This window comes from Vitis vinifera, chromosome 14 (genome assembly GCF_030704535.1).
Source record: "Vitis vinifera cultivar Pinot Noir 40024 chromosome 14, ASM3070453v1".
NCBI lineage: Eukaryota > Viridiplantae > Streptophyta > Magnoliopsida > Vitales > Vitaceae > Vitis > Vitis vinifera.
In genome coordinates, this window is record NC_081818.1 from 7149985 (window position 1) to 7162567 (window position 12583).

Here is a 12583-nt window from a genome sequence, read left to right on the forward strand (position 1 = left end):
TATGAGTTATATTTATAAACTCATGCACCCCTGTCAAATTAAATTCAGTGATCTTTTTTCATCAAAAAAAGCTCTTACCAGGCAGAAGAGATGAGATCTTAAGTCACAAAGCAGCAATTAAGGGTGTAAATCTGAACAAATTCAATACATGGGATGTTATTCTTTTATGTAGCTCTTCCTTGGAAACAAGTAAAAAGAGTCGATAATCCTAGAGGTATACATCTTGATATTTAGGATGCTTCTTGTTAAATAATAGATTCTGATAAACTTTGAGGAAAAAGAAGCTCCTCTGCCTGTGGTCTTTGACGTTACAAAGCTTACTTTTTCCTTGGCTGTTATGCTTATTTGTCAGGATATCTGAAATAAACCATTTCTAATATTTATACTGGACAGTGAAGCTACGTTTGGTTTTTAGATGCTGTGAGGGAAAGGAATAATGAAGGGGAAAAGGAAAGGAATAAAGAGGTGAAAGAAGATTAGATACAAGTTTGACCCTGGTAAAGTTTTTTTCTACAATTTCCCCTGCTCTCCTACTTCCCAAATAGAAAATGGAGAATTTTCCTTCATATTTTCTTTTCTTTCATATGTTTTCATTACATTTTTATTCCATCCCTCCTTTTCAACTTCCAAGCAAAGCCTAAATGTCTTTCTTTTATATTTGTCACTTTTGTGGCCCCACAACTTTAGACTCCATTTCTTCTTGACATCAATGGAATACCTCCAAAGACAAATTGCTTTCATTGTGAGTAATGTGGTTTCTTTCTACTGCCACTCTTGGCCCACATTTTCATAAACATTTTTGTAGTGGATCACCTTTCATAGGGTGTCCGTCTGCTTAGATCTACTTCTTTCTGTAGGGAACACTAACAGTGCAAACCTTAGTGATGGATGCTGTTCAACTGCTTCTAGAAGTCAGGTTGCATTTGCATTTTCAGTGAATCTCTTCTCTTCACCATGATAGCTATGTAATTGGATATAAATTGATGACATGATCACAAACATGCAACATATATTTTGTGGCATACAAAAGACTGAAGCTAGAAAATTAAGAACATTGTATTCTTGTGAAGTAACTTCAGTCCTAATGATTGTAGTATGATCAATACTGTGATCCAGAATTTGCATTAACTGAAATTCAGAGAAGACTTCTATACTAGGAGAAACTACTGCTCTAAAGATGCATGAAAGCTAAAATAGCAAATACATACGGGCTAGTTCTTGGGAGATTTGATCACTGCTATTTTTTTATGATTTAGAGACACTAGGCTTGGGAAAGATGAGAAACCGTTTGCCAGAAACTGGAAGGCATTTCACAAGCCAGGCGATTGGCCAAGACAAAGATGCAATGGCTATACAAGCACCCCATTGCCCCCAATTCAGCCTCACAGTATCGGCAAACCTCTTCAGGAACTCAACCATCACCACTTGAAGAACTATAGTAAACCCGATGATCCCTAGAAACAACCTGTTCTTAAGTATACCCTTGAACACATTCTTCTTCTCCATGTGCCTTGCATTGAACTCATTGAAGACTTGGCAGAGGACAAAAGTATTGAAAATCAAGGTGTTCTTAACCTTCTCATCCACATTGAAGATATCCTTTCCCTTAAACTGTAGGATCAGCAAGACAGCTACCTGATAAAGGGCCTGAGCAATGAGATTCCTCCACATGACATTGCTTATAAGTGGCTTGGTTCGGCCTACAGGTGACTTCTTCAAGAGATCATTAGTGGGTCGCTCAGTTGCCAAGGCTAAAGCTCCCAAGGTATCCATTATCAAGTTCACCCACAAGAGCTGGACTGCAGTCAGAGGTACATCACCAGAAGAAACTGCAGCAACAAAGTTGATGACAAGAGCAGCAACATTGACTGTAAGTTGAAACTGGATGAACTTTTGAATGTTGTTATATACACATCTTCCCCATCTCAAAACTGTTACTACAGAAGTGAAGTTGTCGTCCAGGATGACAATGTCTGAGCTCTCTTTTGCAACTTCTGTGCCTTGAATTCCCATGGATAGCCCAATGTCTGCTTCTTTGAGTGCAGGTGCATCATTCGTGCCATCACCTGTGACTGCCACCACGTGGCCTTTCTGCTTCAAGCTCTGCACCATCAAAAGCTTGTCAAATGGGGAAGATCTGGCCATTACCCGAATCATGTCAATCTTCTCCATCCTCTCTTCATCAGAGAAATTTCTGAATGTTACACCTTCCACTACTGCATTGTTCATATCCTCATCAGGTTTGAGAATCCCACATTCCATGGCTATAGCTTTTGCAGTAAAAATGTTGTCTCCAGTGATCATTTTAATTTTCACTCCAGCATCTCTACAATCTTCTACTGCTCTTCTGACCCCTGGTCGACAGGGGTCCTTCAAGCCTACTAGCCCCAACAAGGTCATGCCAGTTTCTTCAAGCTTCTCATGGGACTGTCCATTTTCTTGTAGAACCTGTTTGTAGGCAAATGCTATGCAACGCAGGCTTTTAGCTGCCATGTCTCTAATAATTCCTCCAAACTGCATTCTTTTGTCATCATCCATTAGTTTTGTTTTCCCACCTTTGTCAAAATAGTGTGAACACGTGGCTAGTATCATCTCAGCAGCTCCCTTCCAATGTGTTTGAATTGTTTGGTCAGTGATTGTCCTCACCAAAACCCCACTTCGCTTCTTCTCTGAATTGAAGGCCTCAACATGGAGAATCTCACAACTTTGCTTCTGCTCGTCAATGTCCATGCCCAAATCTACCACAGCCCATGTGAGAATTGCTGTCTCAGTGGGGCTACCTGAGATCTCTGGAACTGATGTGGAAGGGAGCTTGCAAACGCTACCAGTCGTGTTCAGACCAACCCCCTGTTTCAATAACTGAAGGACAGATGGAGCTATTTCCAAGTAAGTATCATCCTCTATTACTTCATTCCCAAGCCAAAACTCAACGACCTTCATCTTGTTTAAGGTGAGGGTGCCAGTTTTATCTGTGCAAATGGTTGTGGCAGAGCCCATTGTTTCACATGCTGAGAGTTTCCTGACCATGGCTTGATCAGCCATCATTCTTTTCATTGAATAGGCCAGACTTAGGGTTACAGCCAAAGGCAAACCCTCTGGAATCGCCACCACCACAATGGTAACTGCTGCAGAAATGATATGCACCACCGCATCCATCACATCGTTGATGTTTGTCTTGCTGCCATTGAACTCCTGCATCCCATTTTCATCTTCAGTGTTTCCAGTGAAGTACCGGATGATGAGAACCACAAGAACAATCAGAGCCACGGCCAACCCAAGCTTCCCTATGGTTGAGGCCAGCTTGTCGAGACGAGCTTGCAATGGAGTCTGCTCGTCCAATTCACGACGAATAGAGCTCATCATCTCACCCCATGCCGTGTTCATCCCTACCGAAGTGACAAGCATTGTACCAAATCCGTCCGATACCTTGGTGCCAGAGAACAAGAATGGATTATCTTTATCATTGATCTCAACATGGTCGCTTTCGCCAGTCATGCTAGATTCATCCACCTTCAGGGAGTGACCCTCCATGAACAACCCATCAGCAGGAACCTGATCCCCGATATTCAAACACACAATATCCCCCACTACAAGTTGGAAGATGGACACGGGTTGCCTCCTCCCTTGTCTCACCACCTGCACTTTTATGTCACTAGTCTCACTAGAAAGCTTTTGAAACTGTCTTGATTGCCTGAAATTGCTTACAGAGGAGACGATAACAACTAAAAAGATGGCAATAACAATACTGCCCCCATCATACCACCCTTCTTTAATGCCTTCCTGTTTGATTCCAAAGCCAAGAGATAGGATTGCACATACCATAAGTATAATAATGATGGTGTCCTTGAATGCTTCAACAACAAAACTGAAGAAACTCTTCTTGGGCGGCCTCCTGTACTGATTGGATCCAAAGACATCTCTTCGGTGCTTAAGATCAGCCTCATGGCCATCGATACCGTCCTTTTCATCAGTCTTAAGAACCGCTACAAGCTGTTTAATTCCTCCGAATTGATGCAAACGTTCAAAGTCCTTGTCTCTCACCGTTTCAGTCAGCATCTTCTGGTCAATATTGAAGAAGGGCACGTGATCACTTGAGTCACTTTTAAGGACATCTTGAACATCAACAGAAATAAAAGATGGAGAGCGCAGTATCGCAGGGCCCAACAATGGGATGTTCTTCTCAAAAATCTTTTTAGTCAAAGAATCAAGAACCTTGGTGAAGTAGATAGCTATGAAAGCCAACCGCCACCGCTGATAGGGCTTTGCACCATGGAACTTCATCATGAAAAATAAACAATGGATCAAAATAGAGGAGGAGAAGAACGAGTAAAGAAGCCTTTGTGAATAGGAATCATTTATAGAAGCCTGAAGAATCGCCTCCTTGCTCAGAAGCTTCACTGTTACTTCCCGGAAGGTTGGTATTATTAATATTGTTCTCATTTATTTTAAAATGGATTTTATTACTTTTTGATAAATATGAAATTGATATGGAAAACTGTAACCACGTATGATAACATTCTAGGAATTCTATCCTCTCATCCATACTTGAATAAGAATTTAATTTTATACTATTTTAGTTTTTTAAGTAAATGTATTTTTAAGTCAAGTCAAAAGATATGTATTTGAATCTTCAGCGTAGCTTCCTGGTTGTTACCTTTGATAAAATTGGGAAATAATGTTGCTATATTTTAGGGGCTTATTTTAAATATTTATATTTTTTCCTTAATTTTCTTCTTAAAAATCTGGAAAAATATTAAATTAAAAGAAGGAATTATGATTGATAAAATTGGAAATTAAATATTATGAGAGTATTAGTTAAAAAGTGGTGATATTTCCACTCACAAAAATCTATATTTCATCTATTTTTTATTTTCTTTTAGGCCCATGAAATCCTAACCCTCTTTGCCTTTTCCATTTCCTTTATTTTTCTCAAAATTTAATCTTAAAAATAAAAAAAAATAAAAACATGAGATGCATGATCATGGTTGTTTGGTCATGCCTTTATGACTTAGTGACGTTTTTTAGTTTTTCTTTTAAAAAGGAAAGGAGAAAAAGGAAATTAATGAAAGGAAGGACAAGAGGTAAGTTTGTTGTGGATGGGTTCATAGATGCAAGGGAAATGAAACATTTTTACTATTTTACATTTATTTTTAAATAAAAACCTTTGTGCTATAAATATTTGGGGTGTGGATCAGCTCGGGTGGAAAAAATCTTCCTTGATCTTCAAGTGGGTCTATAATAATTTGACATCTAGAATTTTAATAATCTAATATTTCTTCTTAAAACACTTCATCTCTTATATCTTTCCAATACAAAATTGAATAAGAACTCCTTCAATTAACGATAAGCACTCAATAAAAAAAATATAATTAAAAATTATATTAAAACTAAAAATATAAAAATAAAATGATAAAATTGATTAAAAATGTGATTAAAATAAAAATAAAATATAAAATATAAAAGATAAATTGATTCCTCATTATTTATAGTTTCTCAATACTTACACATTTTTTCTATACTAATTTTTCCATTGATTTTTTTTTTTCAAAAGGTTGAAGAAAAAGTCAAGCTAAATAATTAAACTTAAAAGCTCCCTAAATCTTAATATAGGAATTTTTTTTTTATCAAAAAACCAAAATTAAAAAATAAATTTAAAAACAAAATTCTATAAAATTATAAAATTATAGCGTTGGCTTAAAATGTAACATTTTTCTATACTTATCTTCCATCTCATATTTTTACTATTTTTTTATCTATACTTATTTTATTGAACATATTATTTTAATTTTATTCAAGCTGAATCTAAACTTATTTTTCCATGAATTCATTATTTTAATTTTATTTCTCTTAATAATTTTTTAGGCTTAACTTAATCCTTTTTATTTTTTTGGCTTGATTTTTTTTATTAATGTTTTTTAATGTTAAGATATTTTAAATATGTAAATTTTAGATTATGTAAAATTTAAATAATTTTTATTACATTTATTTTTCATTTTCATTATTTTCCTTAATCCAAATGATATCTTACATTGTGCAAATTTAGGATTTGGCTTAAAACAATATTTTAATTTCTTTCTCTATATGAAATCTTATACTATAAATAGTTTTTTTTTTTTTTTCCTACAAATGCTATAAATGAACCATATCTTAGATTCTTCATAGAAATTAATTTTCCTTTCTTATTTTCTTTCTCTTTCTACATAAAACATCATATCATAATATAACCCATTGGATAGTTCCTTATGCCCCAAACTAGAGAAGAATAATTTTTCTACCATTTTTCTTTACTTTTGATAAAATCTGGAAAAAAAAATATTGCCATAGTTTAGGGATTTTTTTTTTTTTTTTTTTTTACATATTTGGTTGCGTCCTTGACTTTCTTCTTAAAAAATTAATAAAATAAATATGAACATCCAATAAAAAAAAAAGGAAAAAGGCTACAACTACTAAGATAAAGAGTAAGTTAAAAGGGATAATCCTTATATGGTTTTACTTTGGTACCAAAAAGTACTTTTCATTACATACTTTTTTTTTTACAACCAATAGACTGAGGACATGTGTAAAAGTATTACCATAATAATAATAATAATAAATAAATAAATAAAAAATAATAAAAGACTATTGAGCAAGTCACTATCTAATTAAAATAACTTTTAAAGGGTTAAAATCTTATGCATCATACATTTCAATTCTCCTTATAATTGATTTTTAATTGGTTAAGAATTTAAATCTAATGTTACATATATAAAATTACTTAAACAAAAATTATAACAATCAATTCTAGTATTTAAGAATTTGTGTTCTAAATGAGGTTAAAAAATTAAAATAAAATTTAATTCAGTTAACAACCAAATTAAAATTATAATTTGAAACATTTTTGTATGAAGTTGAAAGATAGAGAATGAAGAAGTTAGAAGATTTTTTTGGTCACGAAGACATTGCATGGTTGAAGAAGAGGAGACTAGAGGCAATGGACAAGAAAAAAGGGAAAAATCCTTAAACAAATGGGTATCTAACTTTTTTTTTCCAATTTTTTAGCAAATCAATAATTTGGATGATCAAGATTGTAACTATAACATTCAACAACCATGGTTTAAAATTTTGTATGGTACCACATGGGTACCATAGAATTTTCCCACTTAATTCATCAAAACTATCTTTTTACATATCATTTTTTATAATTAAGAAAATGAATGTGAAAAAGTAAAACTCCTTATATTTTTCAAATTTACCTATACTTGTCAAATCTTTGTTCTTTACACTCCTTTCTATTTTCCTTTCCTTTAATCTATTTTTAATTTTTAAAAAATAAAAGATAAAAAAAATGAAAAATGGAAAATGGAGAATCAGGTGCATGATCATAGTTACTTAGTCATGCATTATTGACTTAATGACATTTCTTAATTCCTTTTTCTAGGAAGGAAAAGAGAAAACAAAAGAGAAAGGGAACTAATGAAAAGAGAAGAGGTAAGGTTCCGTTCTAGAATGATGGATTGAATAGATGCGGAGGAAATTAGGTTTTTTACGATTTTACATCTATTTTATTTTATTTTATTTTATTTAAAAAAAAAAAACATGTTTGAAGACTGAAGATTGGTTATAAACTCTTAAAATTTGAAGTTTGGAAAATAGTTTTTTTTATTTTATAAAATTATCATTAATATTATAAATATAACTATAACGACCCTAACTTGTAAGCTGTCATTTCATAAGCAAATCTCCAAAAAAAATTATATATCTTAATAAAATTATGTAATTATTTATGTATTATTATTTGATTTATTATTGAAAATAATTAATTATTATTAAAAGATATGAATAATATTTATACTAATGACATGTTAATATTATTACTTGAAATAAATTTTATTAAAAAATATAAATAATATTTATATTAATATTTTAATCTTAAAATTATAAATAATAAAGTGAAAAATATAGCCAATAATAGTAATAATAATAATAGTAAAATAAAAGAAGAAAAAAAGGAGAGAAAAAAAATTATAAAAATAAAAAGTGAAATGATAGAAAAGATAAGAGAAAAAAAAACAATTTTAGCAATTTTTTATAGTCAAATAGTCAAATATCCTTAAAAATAATATAAGTAGAACTTATTGGTCATGTGTAAAATATTTATTTTTTATATCATTTTGATAAGTTACATAAATTAAAATATCTCTAAAAAAAATATTTGTGCAATAATATTAAAAATGATAAGAATTTTTTTATATCAAAAGAGAGAAAAAAAAAGGATGGATTGAGAAGAAAAGAAAATGTTTTTAAAAAAAAATCTGATATTTTTTTTTTAATTTGGGAAATGTTTAGAAAAATTGCATTTTTTAACAATTTAATTTACTTTTCTTCAATATCTTTTTTTTTTTAGATAATCTAACAATAGAAAAAAAAAAAAAAAAACTTTCTCTTTTTTTCTTTCTTTCCATTTTTCATTTTTTCTCTCTCTTATTTTCTATAAACTTAGCCTTAAAGAAAGTTTAACCTTTATATATATATATATATATTGGTTGTTGCCTTCAAAAAAATTTGGAAAGAATATTGCGCTATTTTGTTACCTTTAATTTTTCATATAAAAATGAAATAGTAAAAAAGTATAAGTTAAAAATGAGTAATATTTCTACTCCCAAAAACTATCTTTTACCTATTTATTTTTTATTTTTTTATAATTGAAAAATGAATGTAAAAGAGTAAAAAAGTTTATCTTTTTAAAAATCACTTATACCTATCAAATCCTAATCCCTCTTGTCCATTTTTTTTTTCTTTTTTCTAATTTTTATTTTAAAAAATAAAAATATTAAAAAATTGATAAAAGAAAAATGAAGAAAGAGGTGCATGAATGTGATTGTTTGGTCTTGTATTTGTAACTTATTGATAATCTTTAGTCTTATTTAGAAACATAAAGGAAAAACAATAAAAGAATAGAGAAAATGTAGCATTCTTAATGATAGGATGGATTAGTGTGATCGAAATGAAGTACTTTTGTCATTTTACATTTATTATTTATTTTAAAAAAACAAAAAAACAAAGACGGGTTAAAGGATTGGTGGGTGTAATTATAACCTGTTAGGAATTTGAGGCTAATCCAAACTATGGTAATCACCCTAAAGGAGGGGGTAAATAGGGTGATGGTCTCTTTTTCACAAATTTAAACTATGCAAAAATAAGAGACAATTATATGCAAATATATAATAAACAAAATAAACACAATTGCATATAATTTAAAAGAGTTAGGAAAGAGAGAGTGCAAATACGAGAGTTTATAGTGGTTTGACACTTCCTTGCTTACGTCCACTCTCCTCAACTTCCTAACCGAGTGAGGGTTCCACTATCTTGAAGCTTCAACCAAGCTTCCAATCTCTTTACAATTGGATTATGGTTCCAATTCACCCTTTTGGACTTTTTGCTCCAAGCACCCTTTACACTTCTCAAGAGTTATCCCACTCTTGAACAACCTCTCAAGTGACACTTGAGAAAATTCCTCTCAAAGATTTACAAATAAAATGATCTCTAAAAAATCCTAGCACAAGAACTTTAAGCTCAAATGATATAAGAGAAATTAGGATTGAATGGTGCACTAAAAATATGCAAGTTTTGGAATAATGGTGCACTAAAAAATACTCTTCCAAGGCTCAAATATAATCAAGAAAGATTTGGGAAGGTTTAGCTTATGAAACAATGAAGTTTGGAGCCTTTTTATAGAAGAAAAAAGTCATACTAGCCGTTGGGGGTTCGACTGGTTGAGCTAGGGGTCGACCGGTTGACTAGCCGTTAGGGAAAGTGACCATTGGGTCTCAACCGGTCCTCGACCGGACCTCAACCGGTCCTTGACCGGACCTCAACCGGTTGAGGTTCAACCTTGATCGGGAAGAGAAGGCTACTAGGAGAGAGAGAAACTTTTTGGCCTCCCTCAACCGGTCCTCGATCGGACGAGCACAACCGGTCAACGGATTGAACCGGTTGAGCCATTCTTTTGGCTCAACACTCAACCTTTTTCAACTTAAAACCTTTTAATACGAGTTTGAAAATCATTTAACAAAGGGTTTTAGTTGAAAACATGAAATCATCCAATTCTTAAGATATTTAAAACAATATTACTCTTGGATGATTTTGGTGCATAAATAAAGAATGAAATGCATGAAAGTCCTAGTGTACCAACAACCTTACAAAGAGATCTTAAGAAGCTTTGGTCTTGAAAAAATCTTCTCTTTGAGGTGGTCTTCTTCTTCATGATTTTTCCTTGGCTTGATTTGTCTTTGGATTGCCACTTTGGAAGTCGTATTACCTAATCACACTTGAAATATGATCATTAGTTCTAAACCTTGTTTTGTTATCATCAAAATCAAGATTAACCAAACCTTGGTTTCACATAACCTATTAAAAATTAAAGTTTAAAGATAGTTTATTTATAGACTTGTTATTAAAATTATGAATATAACTTAAAAAGATTTATTAATATAATATATGTTTACTTATAATTTATAAATATAATAATCATATATTATTATTATTATTATTATTATTATTATTATATTAATTTAATATGATATATTAATATGACAAAGGAATTTAAATAATTAGAAACCTAAATTTATAAACTACATACTTAAAATTTTAAAATATACCACTAATTGATCAAAAAAAAATATTTTTATATTTACGAGAAAAAAAAATCATAAAAATCATTTATGCGTTAATCTTATTATAAGAATTGAGTATTTTAAATTTTTTTGAAAGGTAAAAATGCAATCTAAAATTATAATTTTTTTTATACGATACTTATTGTGTTTACTTTAAACAAAAATCCAATAGTTTGTTTATTTAATAAATTAAATAAATTTGTATTAAAAATTTAGTGATGAATGATATGAAATTTGTGTCATTGAATACACTTATTCAATAATTATGAGAAAACAAATGCTATGCTTAGTTAAGAAAAACACCCAAAAGGGGGGGTGAATTGGGTTTTTTAAAATCTTTTCAATCACAACAAATTTAAACAAAATATAAGCAAAGTAAAGAGATAGAGTTTTAGAGAATTCAAACTTGGGTTTATAGTGGTTCGGCACTTCCTTGCCTACGTCTACTCTCCTCAACCTCCTAACCGAGTGTGGGTTCCACTAACTTGAAGCTTCAACCAAGCTTCCAATCTTCTTACACTTGGATTCCGACTCCAATGGGCTCTTACACAACCTCTTCAAGATTCAACCCTCTTGAAGGCTTTAACACTCAGATTGTTACAGGATATAATCACTCAACCTAGCTTAAAGATGACTCAAATACAAGACAAAGCTAGGATGACAAACAAGAGTGCACTAAAAGGATATGCAAGTGGTGATTTAATGCACAAGGAAAGAAATGTGAACTTTTTGATCAAGAACAGGTAGGTAGGCTTTGAATGCAAGTGTTCTCTTGTCAATAAATGAAGTGAAGCTCTCAATTTATAGGTTTCTAAGCTCGGGAGTCAAAAACATCAAAAGGTAACCTCGTCTGGTCGAACTAGGGGTCGACCGGTTCACTAGCCGTTGGAGCATTTAATGCATGATAAGTTACTGTTGCCTCAACCGGACCTCGACCAGACCTCGACCGGTAAGGGAATCACCTTGACCGGGAAGAGAAGGCTACTGGAAGAGAGAGAAAGTTTTTGACCTTCCTCGACCAGTCCTCGACCGGGCGACCTTAATCGGTTGAGCCTTTTTGGCCCCGAAAACCTATTTTTTTATTCCTTTCTTTTCTAACACTTAGGCAAGGTCTTTAGGTAAATTATTAAGCCAATTATAAAACATTTTGCCTAAGGTAAATTAGTTGAAAACTCGGGTTTTAATGAAATCGACATTTTAAAGAATAAACCGAGTTTTCTAAGATGAATGAAACGTATGAAAATCCTAAGTGCACTCATGCATTCATCTTACATTAGTTTCCTATGATCACAAGTCTTCCAAGCATCTCGATCTTTATTTGGTCCTTTGATGAATTTTCGAGTTTATACCTGAGATTCTTAAACATTTAAACCAATTAATCCTTAACCATGGTTTGTTATCATCAAAACCCGATTAGGAGAACCCTTGGGCTAACAAATTCTTTTTTATTTTTTAGACTTTTTTCTTCTCAAATACTTTTCAACCCCTTATAAACCCCAAAATTTGTTCCAATTTTATTTTATATTTTTTTTAAACCCAATTTTACTCTTAAAATTAAATCCCGATTAGATATGATATTTTTGGTCCACTATTATTATTATTATTATTATTATTATCACCCCATATGCAGAGACTACATCTCCACTTGTTATTATTATTATTATTATTATTATTCTAGACGCCACACTACCACTACCACAGCTCATATGTAGAGACTATATCTCCAGCCACACGATCTCTCAATTTTCCCTTTCTTTTTTTATTCATTTCCTCTTTTCCTCGTACTCATTTCTTACCTCACCCATATAGCACTGTCGATTAGCTGGCGACGCCACCGTCGATTGACAACACCACTTTCAAGGATCACCTCCCATTCCACTCATTTTTCATCTCATCACTATTTCTCTCTCTTTTCCTCACATTCTCTTTCT

General features: G+C 31.9%; 1 protein-coding gene across 1 annotated transcript; it reads right to left on the bottom strand.

Moving 5' to 3' along the window:
- Positions 1–1032: 1032 nt before the first annotated feature.
- LOC100257170 (calcium-transporting ATPase 12, plasma membrane-type) lies at positions 1033–4393 on the bottom strand. The gene has a single exon (XM_010661580.3). It carries the CDS (start codon positions 4282–4284, stop codon positions 1246–1248), a length of 3039 nt encoding a protein of 1012 aa, XP_010659882.3. The 5' UTR covers positions 4285–4393; the 3' UTR covers positions 1033–1245.
- Positions 4394–12583: the final 8190 nt, after the last annotated feature.